Consider the following 23,481-nt stretch of genomic DNA (forward strand, 5'->3'; position numbering starts at 1 on the left):
ACATTCCACAAAGTACTTACAATGAGTGATATCTGGAGGTCCGTAAGGATCCGTCATATATATTGTTGTGGGTTTCCCTACTTTTATGTAAACTACATCTGACGTGTTCTTCAGAATGGCTACAGCTTCTTCATGTGTCACTTCTTCTAAACTGTAATTATTAACCTAAAGGAAAAAAGAGAAATACATTTGTTGAATCATTATGTTTCTACAACCAGTTGCATGCAGCAAATTGTCATCTTGAACAGGTGCAAGACATAATTTTGAAACTCTTAGGGCACTTTCACACTGAGGCACTGGGGCGTCGGCGGTAAAGCGACGCGATTTTTAGTGGCACTTTACCGACGTATTGGCGTCCCTTTTCGTCCGCTAGCGGCTGAAAAAGGGTTAAAAGCCCTGCTGCAGCGGCGCTTTGCCAGTGATTCGGCGCCGCTGCCCACTGATTTCAATGGGCAGGGGCACTTTAGGAGCGGTGTATACACTGCTCCTAAAGTGCCTCAAAGAAGCTGCTGCCTACAGGACTTTTTTTAGCATCACTCCAGTGTGAAAGCCCTCGGGCTTTCACATTGAAGTGACTGGAGAGGCACTTTGCAGGCGCAATTTTAGTGCTATATCGCCTGTAAAGTGCCTTAGTGTGAAAGTAGCCTTATAGTGGGCACACACATAATAACAAACTCTTGATGTAAATTAGATGGATTATAATGATCTTGCACTTGAAAACCATCATTTGATACAGCAACAAAAAAAACTTGAGGTTGGTTGAATTTTCTTTGACTTTTTTGCTAGTAACAATTATTTTTTGAGCAACCTGCCCAAATTTGTGCAATCACATTCTAAAGGAATCCTTTTATTGCACTGATTACGAAGAGATTCCTTAGCTCAGTGAAAGCTCCACAGAGGGAGGGAGGTGAGTATAAATATATGGGGATGGGGGCACTTAAAGGATAGGTCCAGCCTGAGCTTGTTTGGCGTTACTTCTCCTTATGCCCTGTACACACTATCGGTCCATCCGATGAAAACGGTCTGAAGGACCGTTTTCATCGGTTAACCGATAAAGCTGACTGATGGTCAGTCGTGCCTACACACCATCAGTTAAAAAAACGATCGTGTCAGAACGCGGTGACGTAAAACACAACGGCGTGCTGAAAAAAATGAAGTTCAATGCTTCCAAGCATGTGTCGACTTGATTCTGAACGTGCCTACTAACAATGTTTTTTTTTCTATCGGTTAGGTATCCATCGGTTAAATTTAAAACAAGTTGGCTTTTTTTTAACCTATGGATAAATAACCGATGGTGCCCACACGCGATCGGTTTGGTCTGATGAAAACGGTCCATCAGACCGTTCTCATCGGTTTGACCGATCGTGTGTACGCGGCATAAGGGTCACAGGATTGCAATTAGTTTTGCACTGCTGTGACCCATTTTCAGCAGACAGCGGACTGACGTCCGTTCTCTGCTGATGTCACAGGAATCAGTCAATAAAGCCTGGACCCACCAGGTATATTAATACCGAGCCGCTGAGAGCCTGAGACGGCCACTCCCCACCCCTCCACATCTCAGCGCTCCAGTGAGCGCGCAGGGGGGGCAGAGTGGAAAGATCTCTGCTTGGGGAGCTGTGAGAACCGAGCCATTGGCAGTGTTCGATCGCTCGGTTCTCAGTGCAGAGGCGGCAGGGGACAGATGCAGCATCCACCTAAGTAAGTATGAATCTGGGGGGAAAAAAAAACGTACTTCTCTTTTAAGTTGTACATGAATTAAAAAATAAAATGCTGCGGCTTTACAATACGTGGAATATTAAAAAATACAATGATTATGAGATTTGGAGTGAGATTGGGTGATTGCTTTGATGCCTACTGTTTCTCATAAGGGTCCGCTGGGTGATGGTGTCCTGGTCTGGAGGTTGATGAGGAGCTCCTCTGATGAGTTTTCTATGGTCGGGTGACTTCTGACTCTTCCCAGCACGGTGACTGGCCATTAAGGTCGGAAATCTCTCCCAACACTTGGCTTCTCTTCCTCATCAGAGGAGCTCCTCATTAACCTCGATACCAGGACACCATCAGGCAGCGGACCCTTATGGTCACACATACCCTGGACATTGCAAGGCCCAACCTTTCTTCTTGGGGGTGTTGGTGGTTCTGTGATATCCACACCAGACAGCTTGGAATCCCTGGACTTTCTGGATGCCTCCAGATTCCCAGCCTTATATCCAACAGACATCTGGACCCCAGGAGTGAAAATCAGACAGCGGGCACCCCTCGAAGGACTACCTTAATGACAACAGACATGCTCAAACTATCTTCATTCCTGTGAGTGCAATACCTTTGTGCAATACATGTGTCTTTAATACTACACTTAGGTGTGCCTCCCACTTCTTCTCATTTGTTTACACTGAGTCAAGTTTTAGGCATCCCTTTTTTTCCCCATTTAAACATTAAACTATGAGCATTAACGCGTAACTATACAGATAATAATGTTATTGGGTAGATTCAGGTAGATGGGCGCCTAGTTACGGCGACGCAGCGTATTGTATTTACGCTACACCGACGCAACTTACAGGAGCAAGTGCAGTATTCACAAAGCACTTGCTCCGTAAGTTGCGGTGGCGTAGTGTAAATGGGGCCAGCGTAAGCCAGCGTAATTCAAATGTGGAAGGGGGGGCATGTTTTATGCTAATGTGTTATGACCTGACGTGATTGACGTGTTTTACGAACGGCGCATGCGCCGTCCGTGTACATATCCCAGTGTGCATTGCTCTCAAGTACGCCGCAACGAAGTATTGGTTTCGACGTGAACGTAAATTACGTACAGCCCTATTCGCGAACGACTTACGCAAACGACGCAAACAATTCAAATTTCGAAGCGGGAACGACGTCCATACTTAACATTGGCTGCGCCACCTAATAGCAGGAGCAACGTTATGCCGAAAACGACTTACGCAAACGACGTAAAAAACTACCGCCGGGACACGTTTGTGAATTGGCGTAACTAGGTAATTTGTATAATTTACGCCAAAAACGACGCGAGCGCCACCTAGCGGCCAGCGTGAGAATGCACCCTAAGATACGACGGCGTAAGAGACTTATGCCAGTCGGATCTTAGGCTAATGTCGGCGTATCTTGCTTTCTGAATACAGAAAGAAGATACGCCGGCGCAGATTTGAATTTACGCGGAGTATCTATAGATACGCCGGCGTAAATTCTCTCTGAATCTACCCCATTGTGTTTAGACGGGCATCCCCTATGAGTATGTAGGAATTTGTTATAGGGCAAAGTATTGTTTATCTTGAGCATCCAGGTGGAACGTTCGAAAGGTACAGTATGGCCCTCAGTCATTGTATGGTTATCACTTTTCTGGCAGAAAACTTTCATGCAACAAAATTTTGGTGAATTTGTCTAGGTCTGGATCAGGAAATATTCCTAACAGGCACAGTTTAGGGTGCAAGGTTAATGGGGAACCAATATAGTGTCATGGAGGAATTTGACAACTTGTCCAGAAACCGGACAGTTCCAGAGTAGATGATAAAAAGTGCCTCAGAAGCACATAGGACATAGGCATCCCTTTTGATAGGAATTTCAGTTTTGGCGTTAAACATTTTTAAAAGGATGCACACCCTGCAACTTTTTTTCATTAGGACATAGAGTACGACAGGTGATTATAATGAACCAGGCCCTCCCATTCAGAATCAGTCTGCAAAGGGCATGATGAAACAAACAGCCAACAAAAGGTAGGAATCGGATACAGATAGCTAGATTCATAAAGAGTTAGGCCGGCGTATCAGTAGATACGCCGACTTAACTCGGAATCTGCGCCGTCCTAAGTTTAAGTGTATTCTCAAACAGAGATACACTTAAACCTATCTAAGATACGACGGCTTGCGCCGTCGTATCTTAGGGTGCAATATTTAGGCTGGCAGCTAGGTGGTGCTTCCATTGAGTTTGGCATAGAATATGTAAATCACTAGATACACCTATTCACGAACGTACGTGCGCACGTGGCAGTAAAGATACGCCGTTTCCGTAAGAGATACGCCGCCTAAAGATAAACATGCCCCCTAGGTGGCGTAGCCAATGTTAAGTATATCCGTCGTTCCCACGTCGAAATTTGAAAATTTTACGTCGTTTGCGTAAGTAGTCCGTGAATAGGGCTGGACGTAATTTACGTCCACGTCAAAACCAATACGTCCTTGCGGCGTACTTTGCCGCAATGCACACTGGGATATGTACACGGACGGCGCATGAGCCGTTCGTAAAAAACGTCAATCACGTCGGGTCACAGTTAATATACATAAAACACGCCCCCCACATCCTCATTTGAATTAGGCGCGCTTACGCCGGCCTATTCACGCTACGCCGCCGTAACTTAGGAGGCAAGTACTTTGTGAATACAGTACTTGCCTCTCTGACTTACGGCGGCGTAGTGTAAATATGCTACGCTACGCCTGCCTAACGTTGCGCACCCCTACCTGAATCTAGGTAAGAGTGTGTTAAAATCCCCTGCGATGTACATTAATCACCCAGAGGGAATTGTTGTTTTTTTCCCCAACAAAAGTGGAGTTATTCTTTAAGGTATAACTAAGGGGAAAGCTTTTTTTTTATTTGGGATAGCGTAGAATGGGATTGGATCACCTGTCGGTTTTTTATTGCTGTCTGTCCCCCTGTTAGGAAGATTAATTCTCTCTTTAATTGTTCCATGTATCATTATCACCACAAGTGAAAGTGAAAAAAAAAATCCCAAATTTTCGGTTGTCACTAGAACAAGAATAAGGGGAAAATCTTCCCCTTTAGATCTAATTTGAACACTAGTTCTAGTGACAACCAGGTATTCTCTCACTTTGGAGGGATTACCTCGCACTTCCTGTTTTGGCTATGGGACAACCATAGGTTGAAAAACCTCTCCAATTAGACACAATGACAAAAAAAACCCGCCCATGCCTGGTAAAAAATGAAGGCATACATTTGGGTGTATTTGGTGATCAAGCCTCAAATTTAGAAAGTAAAAACTTTGTGTAGCGGTCACTCTCACCATCAGCAACCTATCCCCGACTTGTAGGCGGCCATCTTTTTGTGCTGCTCCTCCTTCGATAATTTTGGTTACATAAATACTATTGTCCCCTGGAATGTGCTGGTTTCCAACTCCTCCCGCGATACTGAAACCCAAACCTGTATTGGGTTCAAACATGTAATTAGTTACAAGATATAATTAGTTAAGAAGACACAACATTCATATTCACAGTGCCAGATTAAACACTTGACCACCAGAAGGTTTTACCCCTATTCATGACCAGGTCATTTTTGCTATTCAGAACTGTGGGGTGGATTCAGGTAGGGGCGCGCACTACTACGGAGGCGCAGCGTACCGTTTTTACGCTACGCCTCCGTAAATTACCTGCGCTACGCTTCATTCACGAAGCAGTAGCTCCGTAATTTGCGTGTGCGCTCTGGAAAACTGCCCGGCGTAAGCGCGCGTAATTTAAATGATCCCGTAGGGGGCGTGGATCATTTAAATTAGGCGCGTTCCCGCGCCGAACGTAGTGCGCATGCTCCCTCGGGAAACTTTCCCGACGTGCATTGCGGTAAATGACGTCGCAAGGACGTCATTTGCTTCAACGTGAACGTAAATGGCGTCCAGCGCCATTCACGATTCACTTGGGCAAACAACGTTATTTTTAAAAATCGCGACGCGGGAACGACGGGTATACTTAGCATTGGCTGCCCCTGCTAATAGCAGGAGCAGCCTTACGCAGAACCCGACGAATGCAAACAACGTAAAATGGGAATGCAGGGCGCGCGTACGGTTGTGAATTGGCGTGAGTATGCAATTTGCATACTCTACGCTGACCACTACAGGAACGCCACCTAGCGGCCATCGTAAGAATGCAGCCTACGATACGACGGCATAAGAGCCTTATGCCAGTCATATCTTAGCGTATCGACCTTTCTGAATCAGGAGCAGTCGATACGCCGGCGCAACTAAGCAATTGCGCTGCGTATCTATGGATACGCAGACGCAATTGCTTACTGAATCTACCCCTGTGCTAATTTTATTGGCCATTGTGCAGTCATGCAACGCTGTACCCAAATTAAATGTATAGCTTTTTTTTACACAAATATAGCTTTTTTTATGCTATTTGATCACATCTGGGTTTTTTATTTTTTATTTAAATGATATAAAACCTATCCAATTAAAAAATAATGTTTTAACCACTTGTTGACCAGCCACCAACGTTATATGGTGGCAGGTCGGCACATTCCCTCAAAGAGGCATAGGTGTACGTGGCTCCCCCAAGACGGCGGGGGACCCAACACACATGGCCGGCATCCGCGATGTCTACCGGCCACCCACGATCACGGGAATGAGAGCCAGAACTGGGATCTGTCAATGTAAAAAAAACAGATCCCCATTCTGACAGAGGAGTAGAGAGAGATCTACTGTTCATAGTGATTAGGAACAGCGATCTCTCTCCTCCTCCAGTCAGCCCAGCCCCCCCCCCCACAGTTAGAAACACTCCCAGAGAACACACTTAACACACTTAACCCCTTGATCGCCCCCTAGTGTTAATCCCTTCCATCCCAGCGGCATTCATACAGTAATCAGTGGCCATTTTTAGCTCTGATCGCTGTATAAATGTCAATGGACCCAAAAAGGTGTCCGATTAGTCCGCCGCAATGTCGCAGTCCAGCTAAAAATCGCTGATCACTGCCATTACTAGTAAAAAATAAATTAATCATAAAAATTCCATAAATATATTCCCTATTTTGTAGACGCTAGGGGCCAGATTCACGTAGAATCGCGACGGCGTAACGTATCGTAGATACGTTACACCGCCGCAAGTTTTCACCGCAAGTGCCTGATTCACAAAGCACTTGCGATGAAAACTACGCCGGCGGCCTCCGGCGCAAGGCGGGTCAATTCAAATGGGCGTGTGCCATTTAAATTAGGCACGCTCCCACGCCGGACCTACTGCGCATGCTCTGTTTCGCAATTCCCATCGTGCTTTGCACGCCGTGACGTCATTTTTTCGAACGGCGACGCGCGTAGCGTACTTCCGTATTCCCGGACGTGTTACGCAAACGACGTTAAATTTTAAATTTCGATGCGGGAACGACGGCCATACTTTAGACAGCAATACGATTGCGGACTAAAGTTAGGGCACCCAAAACGACGACTAAATTTGCGACGGGAAACTAGACTAGCGGCGACGCTGGTTTACGACGCTGGTTTACGACGCAAACACCCCCCAGAGGCGGCCGCGGTACTGCATCCTAAGATCCGACAGTGTAAAACAATTACACCTGTTGGATCTTAGAGCTATCTATGCGTAACTGATTCTCTGAATCAGTCGCATAGATAGAAACAGAGATACGCCGTCGTATCCCCTTTGTGAATCTGGCCCTATAACTTTAGCGAAAACTAATCAATGTGTAGAAGATATTTGGAAGAATACATGTTGTCCTAAACTGATGAAGAAATTAGTTTTTTATTTATTTTTTGAGGATATTTATTATAGCAAAAAATATATTTATTTTCAAAATTGTCAGTCTTTTTTTGTTTAAAGTGCAAAAAAGAAAAACCGCAGATTGATGAAATACCACCAAAAGAAAGCTCCATTTATGGGGAAAAAAATTAAAATTTTGCTTGGGTACAGCGTCGGTTTGTCAGTTAAAGTGACGCAGTGCTGTATCACAAAAAATGGCCTGGTCATTAAGGGGGAAAATCTTCTGGTCTGCAAGTGGTTATATTAATTAGAATTAGGCCAATGTGTATTCTGCTGGATGTCTTTGGTAAAAACAAATCCCAATACGTGTATATTGATTGGTTTGTGTGAAAGCTATAGTGTGTACAGTATATACTGTATATATTGGCATTTTTATTGGCATTTTTATAAAAAAATTATGTTTTTTATACTAGTAATGGTGGTGATCAGCGACTTATAGTGGGAGTGATAGTGTGGCAGACAATCTGACACTAACTGACACTGGCTGGTAGGTACACTAACCGACACTGACATTACCAGTGACACTTATACATTAATCAGTGATAATACTAAACAGAACGTGCCCCAGCATTAGTGCTCCATCATTGGTTTTTAATAAGAGGAATAATGCCCAGTTGATTGTGTCAGTAGGGTGAATGGCGCTCCATCATTGATGCCAGTGGGTGAAATACTGCCCCAAGGGCAAGATGTAGGTGAGCAAAGGGCCACATCCGGCCCCCGGCCACAGTTTGGAGACTGCTATACACTGTCACTGTTCTAATGACACTGGCTGGGAAGAGGTTAACATCTTGCGGTAATCAAGTGGTTAAGTAAATTTTTCAAATTTCGACGCGGGAACGACGGCCATACTTAACATTGGCTAGGCCAGCTATTTGTTCGACTAACTTTACGCCGGAAAACGCCTTACGTAAACGGCGTATCTTTACTGCGACGGGCAAGCGTACGTTCGTTAAATCGGCGTATCTCGCTGATTTACGCATTCTAGGCGTAAATCAGCGTTCACGCCCCTAGCGGCCGGCGGAACTAGACAACTAAGATACGACGGCGCAGGCAGTCGTATCTTAGCTAGGTATAAGGTTTAAGTGTATCTCAGTTTGAGAATACACTTAAACATACGACGGCTTAGATTCCGAGTTACGACGGCGTATCATCTGATACGTCGGCGTAACTCTTTGTGAATCTAGCTAATAGTGTCTACAAAATAGGGGATAGTTTTATGCCATTTTTATTAATATATATATATTTTTTTATTAGTAATGGGCGCAATTTTTATTGTGACTTTAGCATTATGGCGGACACATCGGTCACTTTTGACGCTATTTTGGGACTATTGACATTTATACAGCGATCAATGCTATAAAAATGCCCTGATTACTGTGTAAATGACACTGGCAGGGAAGGGGTTAAGCACTAGTGAGCAAGGAAGGGGTTAAGTGTGTCCTAAGTGTGTCTTAGGGAGTGATGCTAACTGTGTGGGGGCTGGGCTACAAGTGACACGGCAGTGATCACTGCTCCCAATGACAGGGAGCAGTAGATCACTGTCCTGTCACTAGGCAGAACAGGGAAATGCCTTATTTACATAAGCATATACCCCCGTTCTGCTTCTCCACGAGGAGATCGCGGGCATCTGGCAGACATCGAGTCCGCAGGACCCACGGACGCGCTCACAGATATCGCTGTGCCATTCTGCTGACGTAAATTATCGTGCAGCGTTCGGCAAGAGGTTAATTGTATATGTATTTTCAGCAACTACAGATGAGTTTGCGGGGGTGGTGGTGGAAAGTTGGGGGAGAGTTGCGTGTTTATGATCTTTTTTTTTCTGAGATTTGTTTTGTTTCTACCCAAGAGAGATAGAAAAAAAATCAGCCTTCCTTATATAAACATTGCCTTTACATACATTACAATAGATACAATAATACCTTTTGGTCCTTTAAAAAGTTTAATCTCTACAACAGTTTCAAGGATGGGTCTTCTTCTGCGTACATATAGACGAACAATGGAACCGGCTTCTTTTAGTGCTTCTACAGCTCTGCTGTGTGACACCTCCGAGACATCCACTTCATTCACTCGGAGAATACAGTCATTGACCCTGAAAAACACATTCAGGCAAGTTTACCACAAATAATTCAGCAGAGAACAAAAAAATAAAAAAATAAAACAAGCGTCCTTTCTTTTATTTCGGCACAATGCTCTGTCACATAACTTTAATAGCATACTAAAGCAAAGCAAGAGTTCAATGTGGATGGCATGCTGTGAGCTGTACAGAGATGACAATATATAACATCGCTGAGAATTGCCAGAGAAAGACATACATTTTCTTTAAACATAAAAACAAATCAGTTACTATGAGTCATAATATTTAAAGGGAGTCGGCAAGTAAAGGATTTTCAGATATACAGGTGAATGTGACCCTGTCGCTATTTTATCCAAATCTAAATAGGGCAGTTGATCTATTCCTCACTGTCTTAAAGAGGTACAGGTACTGGGGTTATCTATCATTTCCAGGCAAAGCTGTACCAGGGCTATCCAACACTTCCAGGCAATGCCATACCGGGGCTATCCAACATTTCCAGGGAAGGCCATACCGGGGCTATCCAATATTTCCAGATAAGGCCGTACCAGGGCTACCAAACACTTCCAGGCAAGGACATACCGGGCTATCCAACACTTCCAAGCAAGGCCATACCAGGGCTATCCAAAATTTCCAGGCAAGGCCATACCAGGGCTACCAAACACTTCCAGGCAAGGCCATACTGGGGCTATCCAACACTTCCAGGCAAGGCCATACTGGGGTTTTCCAACATTTCCAGGCAAGGCCGTACCAGGGCTACCAAACACTTCCAGGCAAGGCCATACCGGGCTATCCAACACTTCCAAGCAAGGCCATACTGGGGCTATCCAACATTTCCAGGCAAGGCCATACCAGGGCTACCAAACACTTCCAGGCAAGGCCATACTGGGGCTATCCAACACTTCCAGGCAAGGCCATACCGGGGCTATCCAACATTTCCAGGCAAGGCCATACCAGGGCTACCAAACACTTCCAGGCAAGGCCATACCGGGGCTATCCAACACTTCCAGACAAGGTCATACCAATCACGATCCTAAGCTTCCCCTTGGCAGGGTCATGTGACACTTCAAAGCCAAGGAGGAGTTTAGGAGAGTTTTCCTCAGCTCTGTGCCACCTTTGTAAATAACATATGAGAAAGAGTAGCTAGGGTGGTCCTCCAAAGCCTACAAGGCCACATGTAAGCAGACTGAAATAGCCAGACAGGTGTTGTTTCAGCTGGGAGGGTAAGCGTAGATGCCTTTCCTCATTCTTTGGTCTTTTGGCAGGTTGTTCTCTTGGTCTAGCCAACTAATCCTGTGGTATATAAATATGGGATAGTTGTCCAAGTTCTGTCCGAGGGACAGAGAGTTCAGGGAGTTCCCTTGTGGAGAGCATGCCTCTGAAGGACCTATATCTGCATAAGAGTGCATCTGAAGGACTGTAATTGCTTGTACTTCACTTGGAATGTCCATTTTGCACTTTTCCTAAATAAAATATTAAAACGTTGTACTTGCATGGATTGAAGTTACTAAAGTCGTGCATTGCAAGTAACCGGCACACATAGTTCACAGAGTGGGTTTCAACACTTTGGGGTATGAAGGCATCCGTGTGGAGTAATGTCGAGTAATGTGAAGACATAAGTGGTTGCCAAGAGTAACAGAAGTTTAACAAGCAGCCGTTCACTCTTGAGAAGATGAGAATAAGGGGCGATATGGTCAACATGTTCAAATACTGTATTTCTATGCAGCACAATTGGCACAGCTAATTCGCTTTCATTCCTCAACACCCCCATCCATCTGGATGAAAATTGAATCAACTTTACATACTACTAAACCAATCAGTCACCTGATTTGGTTGAAACCAAAAGACAGACCAGTCATGATGTGTCCCTCGCTATCATTCTCATTAAACCTATGGGATAGACTTTCGAAAGCCCATAATTTGAAATCCCCACATACTCCTTTGGCCCCTTTAGTGGGCAACCTTGATTTCACCCCAGGTCTCAATTCCCAGTCCCTTGCTTGGTGGACAAACAAGGATTTGATACGTATAGCCAACCTTTGTGATCATAGGAGATTCTAACACAAGGATCCCTTCAAGAGAAGTTTCTCCTCCCAAATTCAGAAATCTTTCATTATGTGCAAATAGTGCATTTTCTGCACTCTTTGCAACACGTAGCCAATTTAACCACGGCCACCTCAATGCAGTATTTGAGTATATCCTTTGATAAGCACACTGGCTTCACCCCCAAAATCTATAGTATACTGACCTCTGCATCAGAAAAATTGTTTTACATGAAGAAGTGGAAACAAGACATAGGTGAGACACTTACTCTTGTCGAATGGTCCACAACGTCACAGTGTGCATCAAAATTGTACATAAATACCTCATTAAGTGAAGCAAATTTCAAGGTCTTGTTTAGATTGGTACATGGTACTGACAAAAATAGCCTTGTTCGTTCCCGAGGCCTCTCCCTCCTGCTTTCGAGGGTGCGGATTGGAAGGAACGATGTTTCATATATGGTGGTCCTGTCCCAAGGTGAAACATTTTTGGATCCGCCTTTACAATTTTATCTTCTCACTTACACTGGTGAATTTAATCAAATCCCCGCAATAAGCTCTTCTGGGACGCTCGGTAGAAGGCACACCCAAACAAGCAGGGAGACTTGTAGCCTTCATTTTTACGGCAGCCAGAATAGCACGGAAGACACCCATGATCTCTTTCGATTTGGTTATAAATAAATTGACATGGATCATGGTAAATGAATGCCTTTCGGCGATCCTACAGGACAAACGAGACAATTTGACAAGGTGTGGGAACCCTGGATACGATATATGTCGGACCCCCTGTGAGATATCAGGGTTCACCAAACCAAGTGCACTTTTCTCTCTGAAATGTGTTTTTTCTTACTTATATTCCTTCTTCTGGAGTTGTTTGTGGTCTTGGTTTTCCCCTTTCTGGTGGTGGGGGGGAAAAGGGGGACCGGGCGATATTCTTCTTCTAGACTACAGAAATGTTAATTGGTTGTGTAAGTGTTTCGTTCTTTCCGGGAACTGCAATAATACAATAACAGTTGTGCTAGCCTGAAGTAAATAACTTGCTTTTCTGTAAAGATCACGTTGTATACTTATACTGAGTTATGGCAAACAGTTTATGCAAAATAATAATAAATGGTGAAAAAAGGAATATAACGGCGCCCATCTACCTTCTCACACCCCATTGCGCCAAAGAATAAACTGAAGAAAACCCTAAAGCAGCTACTTTAAATAAATAAATAGTGATATGAAATAATTTTGAGTGAACAAAATAGCAGCGCTAAGTTCAGTGAATGAACAAAAGTAAATATATAAATAAATACCAATAGGACTTGCATCGCACTCACATGCTTGGCAATACAGCAAAGTCTCCAAAGGCAATAAGCGACTCCACCAGTGTTCCAATACCTCAATGTTGTTCCACATGTAAAAATAAAATGGCTCCAAAAGTGAAGTATATCAAAACTATTTATTAAAAACAGCACAAGATGCCTTCACACATTGCACTCACATCTATTAAAACAAACAGAGGCACTCGGCAGTGGGCTCCAAAACCAGAGACAAACTTGCGGAAAAACTTGCGGAATAACCTTGATGTATTATGGTCTCGGCAGATACAAAGTTAACCATAAGTCTCACCCCCCCGCTCCGTTCGTTCTCCTCTTCACTTCAAAGCACTGCACACTCTGTGGTTGGTGGTCCGAACGTAATGGAACGCCGTGTACGCCCAGACCAGTTTCGTCTCTCAGAAATTCTTCAATGAAGAGGAGAACGAACAGAGCCGGGGGGGGGGGGGTGAGACTTATGGTTAACTTTGTGTCTGCCTAGACCATAATACATCAAGTAGTCGGTGGTCTAGACGAAACTGGTCTGGGAATGGTTACACGACATTCCTTTACGTTCGGACCACCGACTACCGAGTGTGCACGTTTTTCTGCAAGTTTGTCTCTGGTTTTGGAGCCCACTGCCGAGTTTACTTTTGAAGTGCCTCTGTTTGTTTTAATAGATGTGAGTGCAATGTGTGAAGGTCTCTTGTGCTGTTTTTAATAAATAGTTTTGATATACTTCACTATTGGAGCCATTTTATTTTTACATGTGGAACATCATTGAGGTATTGGAACACTGGTGGAGTCGCTTAATGCCTTTGGAGACTTTGCTGTATTGCCAAGCATGTGAGTGCGATGCATGTCCTATTGGTAAGCGCAATTCCTTAGGGTGTGGAGTCACTGAGCACTTATGGTGTGGTGGAAGGTCTTAAGCAAGATTGTTCAAGAAGACTAAGTGGACACTTGAAAGTTTAATCACTTGAAATTTAATCACTTATGGACTGGGCTTGTTACTACTTATTTTTGACCACTGGATGAACGTTTTGAACATTCAATTATATTTATTAAATGATTTTAGTTTTATATTTATGTGTATGTTCATATATATATATATATATTGTGAGGGTGGGACTCTGTGCTATGGGAAAGATTGCTGGTTTACGCCATATTTTAGAGAGAAAGGCACGCTGATTGCACAGCTGTGTGTTCAGCTATTTAGTTGTGACCTGACTATAGCTCAGGGCCCCACCCTACAGACAGGAAGTCTGTCCTGGGAATCAGGTAAATTCCCAATCTCTCTGAGAGAAGTCGAAGGCTGTGTGGATGTCTGCAGGAGGCAGATGTCCTTAATGGGAGTAAGCTAGGTTTGAGCTTATCTCTAGGAAACTTTTTGGTTCTGAGGAACAGACCCATGGCCTAAGCTAAAGGCCTGATGGCAAGTTTGATAGCCAGGAGGCTAAACTGTTGATTTGGCAAGATAAAGGAATGGTGGAACCCCCTGTATTTGTGAACTTTTGTGCTTTTAAATAAAAGTGGGCTACCATGCCCTTAAAAACTCATTTCTGGACTGGTGTACTCACTGGAAAACGCATCTGTCGCTGGAGTCTAATAACCCCAATCCTACAATACAATATATGCACATTTTCTTAGTTTATGCAAAATGCCAAACATGTTTTGCAACTTTCATTAAAAACCATTGAAACGGAAAAAAGCATGACAGGACCTCTTAAATATGAAATCTGGGGTCAAAAAGACCTCAGATCTCACATCTTCACTAAAATGCAATAAAATAAATAAAAAAATTTGCCGAAGTGACTATTTGATGTCGCTTCAGTCCTGCAATGGTATGGACCCTGATGTGGGCCATCTTCCCCTCACTCCATGCCAAACAGGGGACAAGATTTGTTTGCCTCTGCCGGTGGCTCCAGTAAGCGGCGGAGGGCACCGGAGCGCGGCAGGAGGGGGCCCCTCTCCTGCCACCGATAAAAGTGATCTTGCGCCGAATCCGCTACTGAGAACAATTTTATCTTAAAACGGACCGCCCACTGAAGAAGTGGATACTTGGGTTATGGCAGCTAGCTGCTGCCATAACAGCTGCCGTCTGTAAATAGGTAATTAAGCTTTGACAAAAAACCTGGAAGCTGATGGGTTTCTATGCAGCAGCAGAACTGCACCATTTTGCACTTTCCTGTTTTAGTAAATCAGCCCCTTGTGATCATTTATCATGCAGTCACTTGTATTTGATAGCAGTTTCTCTTTAGGGAAACAAATCATATAAAAGTGTTTGGGTCTGCTATAATTGCATTTTACAAGCTGAACTTTCTGTTGAAGGGTATCCATAATAGGCACTGGTACATGATACATCCATTTGTCCTAGTTTTTTTCTTCAGAACAAATATAACTTAAAGGACAAACCATGGACATATTATGTAGTAAAGTATGTGATCTGTGCAATATAGAGAAGTGACCTGTGTCAAGGCATTTTATCTTTGCAAGTCCCAAGCAGCAAACAGACTCAATGTACTCAATGTACTCAGAACAGATTGCTTGTTTTATGAAGCCGGGATTCAATGCCAGGAAAACTCCACATAAAACAGAACATAAAAAGCTGTATAACGATAGAACGGTCAACACATGGTACAATGTTGGTTTGTCATCTCTCTGTTGTGAAGGATGCAAAGTCAGGGCTTGTACTTGCAAGGGAGCACAGCAACTGAACCTATGGTAAGCAACATACCGAACGGTGATTGGTGCCCCTGGGCTATAACATGTTACCGCTTTAAATTCAGACAAGGTTTAAGGGTAGGGTTGCCACCTGTCCATGATTCACCTGGACAGTTTGGGTTTGGAATCATGCGTCCAGGTTTTAGACTGTCTGAAACCCAGACACATTATTCAAACTGGGCTATGGCTTCCCAGCAGGGTTGCTGGCAGCAGTTGTCTGTTACACTCTTTCATGCCCTGTACACACGATCGGTTTTCCTGGCATGCCAAAACCCGACGTTTTTCCAGACGTGATTCCTCGCAAGCCTGCCTTGCATACGCACGTTCAAAAACGCTTGACTAAAGTGCGGTGGCGTCCAACACGTATGACGGCACTGTCATGGACCTTGGAATGCGGAAGTGTTCCTCCTTGAAATCTGTTACACAGTGGGGGGTCTTCTGCTCTGTCTTAAGGCTCCAGACGGCTCCATTGTTCTGTGTCTGGCTATTGTGTACATTGATTGCCCCCTGGGTCTTCTGTCTCATTACACATAACAGACATAATTCAAGCTATCGGACCAATCCCTGCTGACTCATTTTCAAGTCCTCATTTGCATGCCTAAGAGGAACTGAAGGAGAACTACATGTACTTTACAATTGACCAATAAGAAAGCGGAAAAGCAAAAAAGCATACACAGGAGAGGTTTTCGCAACGAGAAAAAGACAGACGGGAAACACGAAGGGAAAAAAATAGAGCAGGTTCAAATTTTTTTGCGGTCAGTTTTCTAATCGGGAAAATTGCTATGGAGCATACACACGACCGGTTTTCCAAACCAATCTGAAAAATGGCAGCTTTCTCATCGGGGGAAACCAGTCGTGTGTACGAGGCATGACACTGCCCAAAGCTAACACTAACAACCCCCCCCCAAAACACCCCTACCCCTCAGTGTCTCCAATCCCTGGCGCTGTGCCTCAGAAAAGGAAAGTGGGGGCTGGAAATTTGAGGTCCAGCAGCCTCAGATACATCTGAATGAGAGGTGCTGACTGCCAAGGGGTAAGTGAGCTCACCATCCATCCCTGTCTGTGACTGAAGTCTTCCCCTCCACTCTCCTGCCTCTGAGTGAGTACACTAAGTGAGTACACGATCGGTCAAAACCGATGAAAACGGACTGAAGGACCTTTTCATCGGTCCAAACTGATCGTGTGTGGGCCCCATCGGTCAGTTAACCTTCCGTCAAAAAATGTAGAACTTTCTTTAAAATTGAACCGATGGACGCCTAATGATAGGTCAAAACCGATGCTTAGTATGCAAAAGCATCAGTTAAAAATCCACGCATGCTCAGAATCAAATCGACGCATGCTTGGAAGCATTGAACTTCGTTTTTTTCAGCACGTCGTTGTGTTTTACGTCACCGCGTTCTGACACAATAGTTTTTTAACCTATGGTGTGTAGGCACATCAGACCATCAGTCAGCTTCATCGGTTAACCTTTGGACCGTTCTCATCGGATGGACTGATCGTGTGTACGCAGCCTAAGGCAAATAATGTTTCTCAGATCACCCCTTACCAGTGGCGGCCCGTCCATAGGGGGCGCCCGGGCGCCGCCCCCCCTCCCCAGGCAGTAAAAAAAAAAATATATAAAAAAAAAAAAAAAATCGAATTTTTTTTTTTTTTTTTTAAACATGTCCCTTTAAGAAACGTTTTTTTTTTTTTTTTAAAGTCCTTATTGCACTGTGTATGGGCGCCGGGCACAGTGCGGTATTTTGTAGCGCTACGTCTGTGCAATCACAAGATTGCAGTAGCAGACGGCAGCTAAAATATGCCTTTGTGGCGCAAACCGACGCGCCACTGTTCCCGGCGCGATGGCTTGTATTATAGCCGGGCGAGTGCACACAGTGTGATAGAACTATGTCACCGCCCAGTGGGCGGTGCTTTCTTTCACACAGTCAAAGGACAGTCGGGAAGTGACGTCACCTCAGTCAGATCTGCAGCTCAATACTGCTCCGCCTGAGAGGATCTGCTGCAACGAGGTAGGAAGGAACTGAAGGCTTCCCCATCATTATATTTTATATATCATGTGCAGTGGAGTGTGGGGGTTGGTATGTGGGGTGGTGGAGGGAGATCTGCTTCTGTGTCCCGGGAATCAACTCTGCCCTAAAATCAGAGATTCACCCGACAGTGTGCTGCTGTGTCAGAGAGACATGTGTCAGGCAGGAGAGGGGAGAGAAGGGGGGCCATGGGGGACTGATCTAATACTTCTCTTATTCATTACTAAATCCCTGGTGAAGGACAGTGATACATCTCCCTCTCTCTCATCTATCTCTCTTCATATCTATCTATCTATCTATCTATCTATCTATCTATCTATCTATCTATCTATCTATCTCTCTCTCTCTATCTATCTATCTATCTATCTATCTATCTATCTATCTATCTATCTATCTATCTATCTATCTATCTATCTCTCTCTCTCTCTCTCTCTATCTATCTATCTATCTATCTATCTATCTATCTATCTATCTATCTATCTATCTCTCTTCATATCTATCTACATGTATGTCTCTCTAGTTATCTATCTATCTATCTATCTATCTATCTATCTATCTATCTATCTATCTATCTATCTATCTATCTATCTATCTATCTATCTATCTACTTGTCTATCTATCTATCTATCTATCTATCTATCTATCTATCTATCTATCTATCTATCTATCTACATGTCTATCTATCTATCTATCTACATGTCTATCTATCTATCTATCTATCTAAATGTCTATCTATCTATCTATCTATCTATCTATCTATCTATCTATCTATCTACATGTCTGTCTCTCTAGTTATCTATCTATCTATCTATCTATCTATCTATCTATCTTCATATCTATCTATCTATCTATCTTCATATCTATCTATCTATCTATCTATCTATCTATCTATCTATCTATCTACTTGTCTATCTATCTATCTATCTATCTACTTGTCTATCTATCTATCTATCTATCTATCTATCTATCTATCTATCTAAATGTCTATCTATCTATCTATCTATCTATCTATCTATCTATCTATCTATCTATCTATCTATCTATCTATCTATCTATCTACTTGTCTATCTATCTATCTATCTATCTATCTATCTATCTATCTATCTATCTATCTATCTATCTATCTATCTATCTATCTATCTACATGTCTGTCTATTTATATATCTACATGTCTATTGATCTTCATATCTTTCTACATGTCTGTTTATCTATCTATCTATCTATCTATCTATCTATCTATCTACATGTATGTCTCTCTAGTTATCTATCTATCTATCTATCTATCTATCTATCTATCTATCTATCTATCTATCTATCTATCTATCTATCTGCATGTATGTCTCTCTAGTTATCTATCTATCTATCTATCTATCTATCTATCTATCTATCTATCTATCTATCTATCTATCTATCTATCTATCTATCTTCATATCTATCTATCTTCATATCTATCTATCTATCTATCTATCTATCTATCTATCTATCTATCTATCTATCTATCTACATGTATGTCTCTCTACTTAGCTATCTATCTATCTATCTATCTATCTATCGTCTATCTATTATCTATCTATCTATCGTCTATCTATTATCTATCTATCTATCTATCTATCTATCTATCTATCTATCTATCTATCTATCTATCTATCGTCTATCTATTATCTATCTATCTATTATCTATCTATTATCTATCTATCTATCTATCTATCTATCTATCTATCTATCTATCTATCTATCTATCTATCTATCTATCTATCTATCTATCTATCTATCTATCTATCTATCTACCTATCTACATGTATGTCTCTCTAGTTTATCTATCTATCTGTCTGTCTATCTATTTATCTACATGTCTATCTATCTATCTATCTACCTGTCTGTTTGTAGGCCCTATTGCGGGCGAGTGATCGGGGGGGGGGGGGTTGGTTGTGGTATTGTTTGCGCCCCCCCAAAAAAATGGAGCACCAGCCGCCACTGCCCCTTACATTAGAGTTCCCCTTTACACCAGAGGCCGCAATGTCCCCTTTACATCAGAGTCTTCTCTGTACATGGGAGTTCTCAGTGTTCTCCCTTAAATCAGGGTTCACAGAGCATTCCTTATGTTAGAGTCCCCAGAGTTCTCCCTTACATCAGAATTTACAGTGTAAGGGAACTCTGTGAGTTTAGATGTAAAAGGGGAACTCTGGGGACTCTGTTATAAAGGGGGACTCTTGTTATTAACTTAATATGATTAGAAATGTTATTTAATAGCAAAATATATGTATAGTATATAGAATGTAATTAGGCATTAAAGAATAAGCCGGCCGGGTCAATGTAGCAGCCCGTCTTCCGGGACTTGTGCAAACGCGGTGACGTCAGCACGTCGCTCCACCCTATGCGTTTTGGCACAAATGACGTTGTCCTGGGGTACGGGAGGCGTGCTGACTCATTTAAGGATCTTCTGGTTTCATTTTGACAACAATAGGAGACCCTTTCAACAACTAGTCTATTACAACGTTATATTTATCTAAAAGGGTAGGTTTGATATTCATTGATTGATATAATGTAAGGGGATGTCTAAAATGTACTCAATAGAGGTTATACTATTAAAAAGGTACATATATGTTCCACTATATAGGGTTAAATGTATGCTAATTCTATTTATTTGTGGTTGCTCCTTCCGTAACAGGAGGTCATGAGGATCTGGTAAGCTGCCATTTCTATGAGGTGAAGGCTTTTCTTGAAATTCCATGAATATTCTGGTGAATGTGTTAAGCACTGAGGATTATATTGGACATCACGTCAATTTATGAACTTTCTTTTTTTTTTCACAAGAAAATGAACTTTCTTTTTTAAAGTGCTTAGAAATAGAAACTTATCATTATTCAATAATCAATTTTTTATTTTATTTTAGCGCAATTTATTTGTGGTTTATATATAATAAACTAAAAATAAATTGCGCTAAAGTTAAAAAAATTATATGATCTCTATAACATGAGATCCACCCAATCTGGTAAGCGGCAGTGATCGCCTTTATATTCTGATGAACAGAACATTCTGATTAATTTACAGTCAAGCTGTTTTTTTCCCCTTTATTGAATATTGCCAGCATACACGGACTTTGGAACCGGTGTTTGACTGAATTGATTTTTCTCCTGAACAACATATCCATTTGATTGGCATATGCACGTTTATTTGTGGACTTTTTTGATTCATCACTTTTGGTTCACAGTAACATTAATTAATAATATTTTTTTTCACATAATCTTGTTCACTAATTAGCTTTGTGGACTCACTATCTAATATTCGTGTGGTAGCGCAACTACTTTTTTGTTTTATTTTGGCATTAACTGACTATTTAAGGTTTTTTAGTTGCAGCACTACTAGTTTTGTTTTCATTAGTGTGCTTTGATTTTCACATTTATTTTGTCACAAAAATCTATTATACTTTATTCATCACGGGCCAGATCCACAAAAACCTGGCGCAACTTAAAAATTCCCATTTAAGTTACACTGCCTTAAAATTTCTACCTAAGTGCCCGATCCACAAAGCACTTACCTAGAAATTTCAGGCTGTGTAACTTAAATCCGGCCGGCGCAAGGCGTTCCTATTCAAATGGGGCGAGTCCCATTTAAATGAGGCGCGCTCCCGCGCCGGCCGTACTGCGCATGCGCGAAGTTACGTTACGCCGAGTTTCGTGGATCGGGCCTGCTTAAAAAAGTTGCGTCGGGAAAAAAAAAAAAAAAATTGACAGCGTCGCTCGGCATGCATTCCTGAGGGAGAACTCCATGCCAATTTTCAAAGAAAAAAACGGCATGGGTTCCCCCCCCCAGGAGCATACCAGGCCCTTAGGTCTGGTATGGGTTGTAAGGAGACCCCCCCTACGCCGAAAATTCGACGTAGGGGGTCCCCCTACAATCCATACCAGACCCGTATCCAAAGCACGCTACCCGGCCGGTCAGGAAAGGGAGTGGGGACGAGCGAGCGCCCCTCCTGAGCCAGGCCGCATGCCCTCAACATGGGGGGGTTGGGTGCTCTGGGGCAGGGGGGCACACTGCGGGCCCCCCCACCCCAGAGCACCCTGTCCCCATGTTGATGAGGACAGGACCTCTTCCCGACAACCCTTGCCGTTGGTTGTCGGGGTCTGCGGGCGGGGGCTTATCGGAATCTGGGAGTCCCCTCAAATAAGGGGGCCCCCAGATACCGGCCCCCCACCCTAAGTGAATGGATATGGGGTACATCGTACCCCTACCCATTCACCTGGAGGCAAAGTGATAGTTATTAAACACACAACACAAGGGTTTTTAAAATAATGTATTAGTCTGCTCCGGAGGCCCCCCTGTCTTCTTTAGCTCTAATACCAGGGGGGGCTTTTTCTTCCACTCTCCGGGGGTCTTCTCCGCTCTCCGGGGGGGCTTCTTCTTCCACTCTCCGGGGGGGGTCTTCTCCGCTCTCCGGGGGTCTTCTTCTATCTTCGCCGCTCTCCGCTGTTGACTCGGCGCACCCCGGTTCTTTTGCAGCTGTCCGGTGCCTTCTCCTTCAGCGCTGGCTGCCTGCTATCTTCGTGTGTTAGCTCAATTACTAGCCGGCAGCCAGCGCGGTCTTCTGTGACGTCATGTTCTTCTTCACCCCTCTTCCGATGTTGACACGACGCCTCTTCTCACTGCAATGATGGAAGCGCGCCTTGCATCCCATTTATATAGGCATCACTGTCCCATCATGCTCCGGTAGGTACCCACGTTGCAGTGAGAAGAGGCGTCGAGTCAACATCGGAAGAGGGGAGAAGAACAGAAGAGAAGAACATGACGTCACAGAAGACCGCGCTGGCTGCCTGCTAGTAATTGAGCTAACACACGAAGATAGCAGGCAGCCAGCGCTGAAGGAGAAGGCACCGGACAGCTGCAGAAGAACCGGGGTGCGCCGAGTCAACAGCGGAGAGCGGCGAAGATAGAAGAAGATCCCCAGAGAGCGGAGAAGAGCCACCCGGAGAGCGGAAGAAGAAACCCCCCCCGGAGAGCGGAGAAGACCCCCGGAGAGTGGAAGAAGAAGCCCCCCCTGGTATTAGAGCTAAAGAAGACAGGGGGGGCCTCCGGAGCAGACTAATAAATTATTTTAAAAACCCTTGTGTTGTGTGTTTAATAACTATCACTTTGCCTCCAGGTGAATGGGTAGGGGTACGATGTACCCCATATCCATTCACTTAGGGTGGGGGGCCGGTATCTGGGGGCCCCCTTATTTGAGGGGACTCCCAGATTCCGATAAGCCCCCGCCCGCAGACCCCGACAACCAACGGCCAGGGTTGTCGGGAAGAGGTCCTGTCCTCATCAACATGGGGACAGGGTGCTCTGGGGTGGGGGGGCCCGCAGTGTGCCCCCCTGCCCCAGAGCACCCAACCCACCCATGTTGAGGGCATGCGGCCTGGTACGGCTCAGGAGGGGGGGGGGCGCTCGCTCGTCCCCACTCCCATTCCTGGCCGGCCGGGTAGCGTGCTTTGGATACAGGTCTGGTATGGATTGTAGGGGGACCCCCTACGTCGATTTTTCGGCGTAGGGGGGGTCTCCTTGCAACCCATACCAGACCTAAGGGCCTGGTATGCTCCTGGGGGGGAACCCATGCCGGTTTTGATTTAAAAAATTGCCGTGGAGTTCTCCCTCAGGAATGCATACCAAATGCCGTCGCTTGAATGGGCTTTTACATGGTGTGACTAACTTTCCACTTTGTAAAACCAGCCCTAGTTTTACACTTGCAAACTAAAACTTACGGCGAAAAAACGAAGCTGAAAAGCTTTGTGGATCGCCCTAAGTGCTAATTTGCATACTAGAAGCGGCATTTCGACTCGAAAT

General features: G+C 43.9%; 1 protein-coding gene across 4 annotated transcripts in view; it reads right to left on the bottom strand.

The window, feature by feature from the left end:
• The window catches only part of DLG2 (discs large MAGUK scaffold protein 2), a 2,211,856-nt gene that overhangs the window by 689,962 nt on the left and 1,498,413 nt on the right, over window positions 1-23,481 (bottom strand). For all 4 annotated transcript variants that reach the window (XM_040339977.1, XM_040339976.1, XM_040339980.1 and 1 more), the window contains 3 exons: window positions 9,416-9,585; window positions 5,024-5,160; window positions 21-165 (listed from right to left, as the gene is read on the bottom strand). In XM_040339977.1, coding sequence (XP_040195911.1) covers window positions 21-165; window positions 5,024-5,160; window positions 9,416-9,585 — 452 coding nt within the window. The remainder of the gene's footprint in view (window positions 1-20; window positions 166-5,023; window positions 5,161-9,415; window positions 9,586-23,481) is intronic.

This window comes from Rana temporaria, chromosome 2 (assembly GCF_905171775.1).
Source record: "Rana temporaria chromosome 2, aRanTem1.1, whole genome shotgun sequence".
NCBI classification, from domain to species: domain Eukaryota; kingdom Metazoa; phylum Chordata; class Amphibia; order Anura; family Ranidae; genus Rana; species Rana temporaria.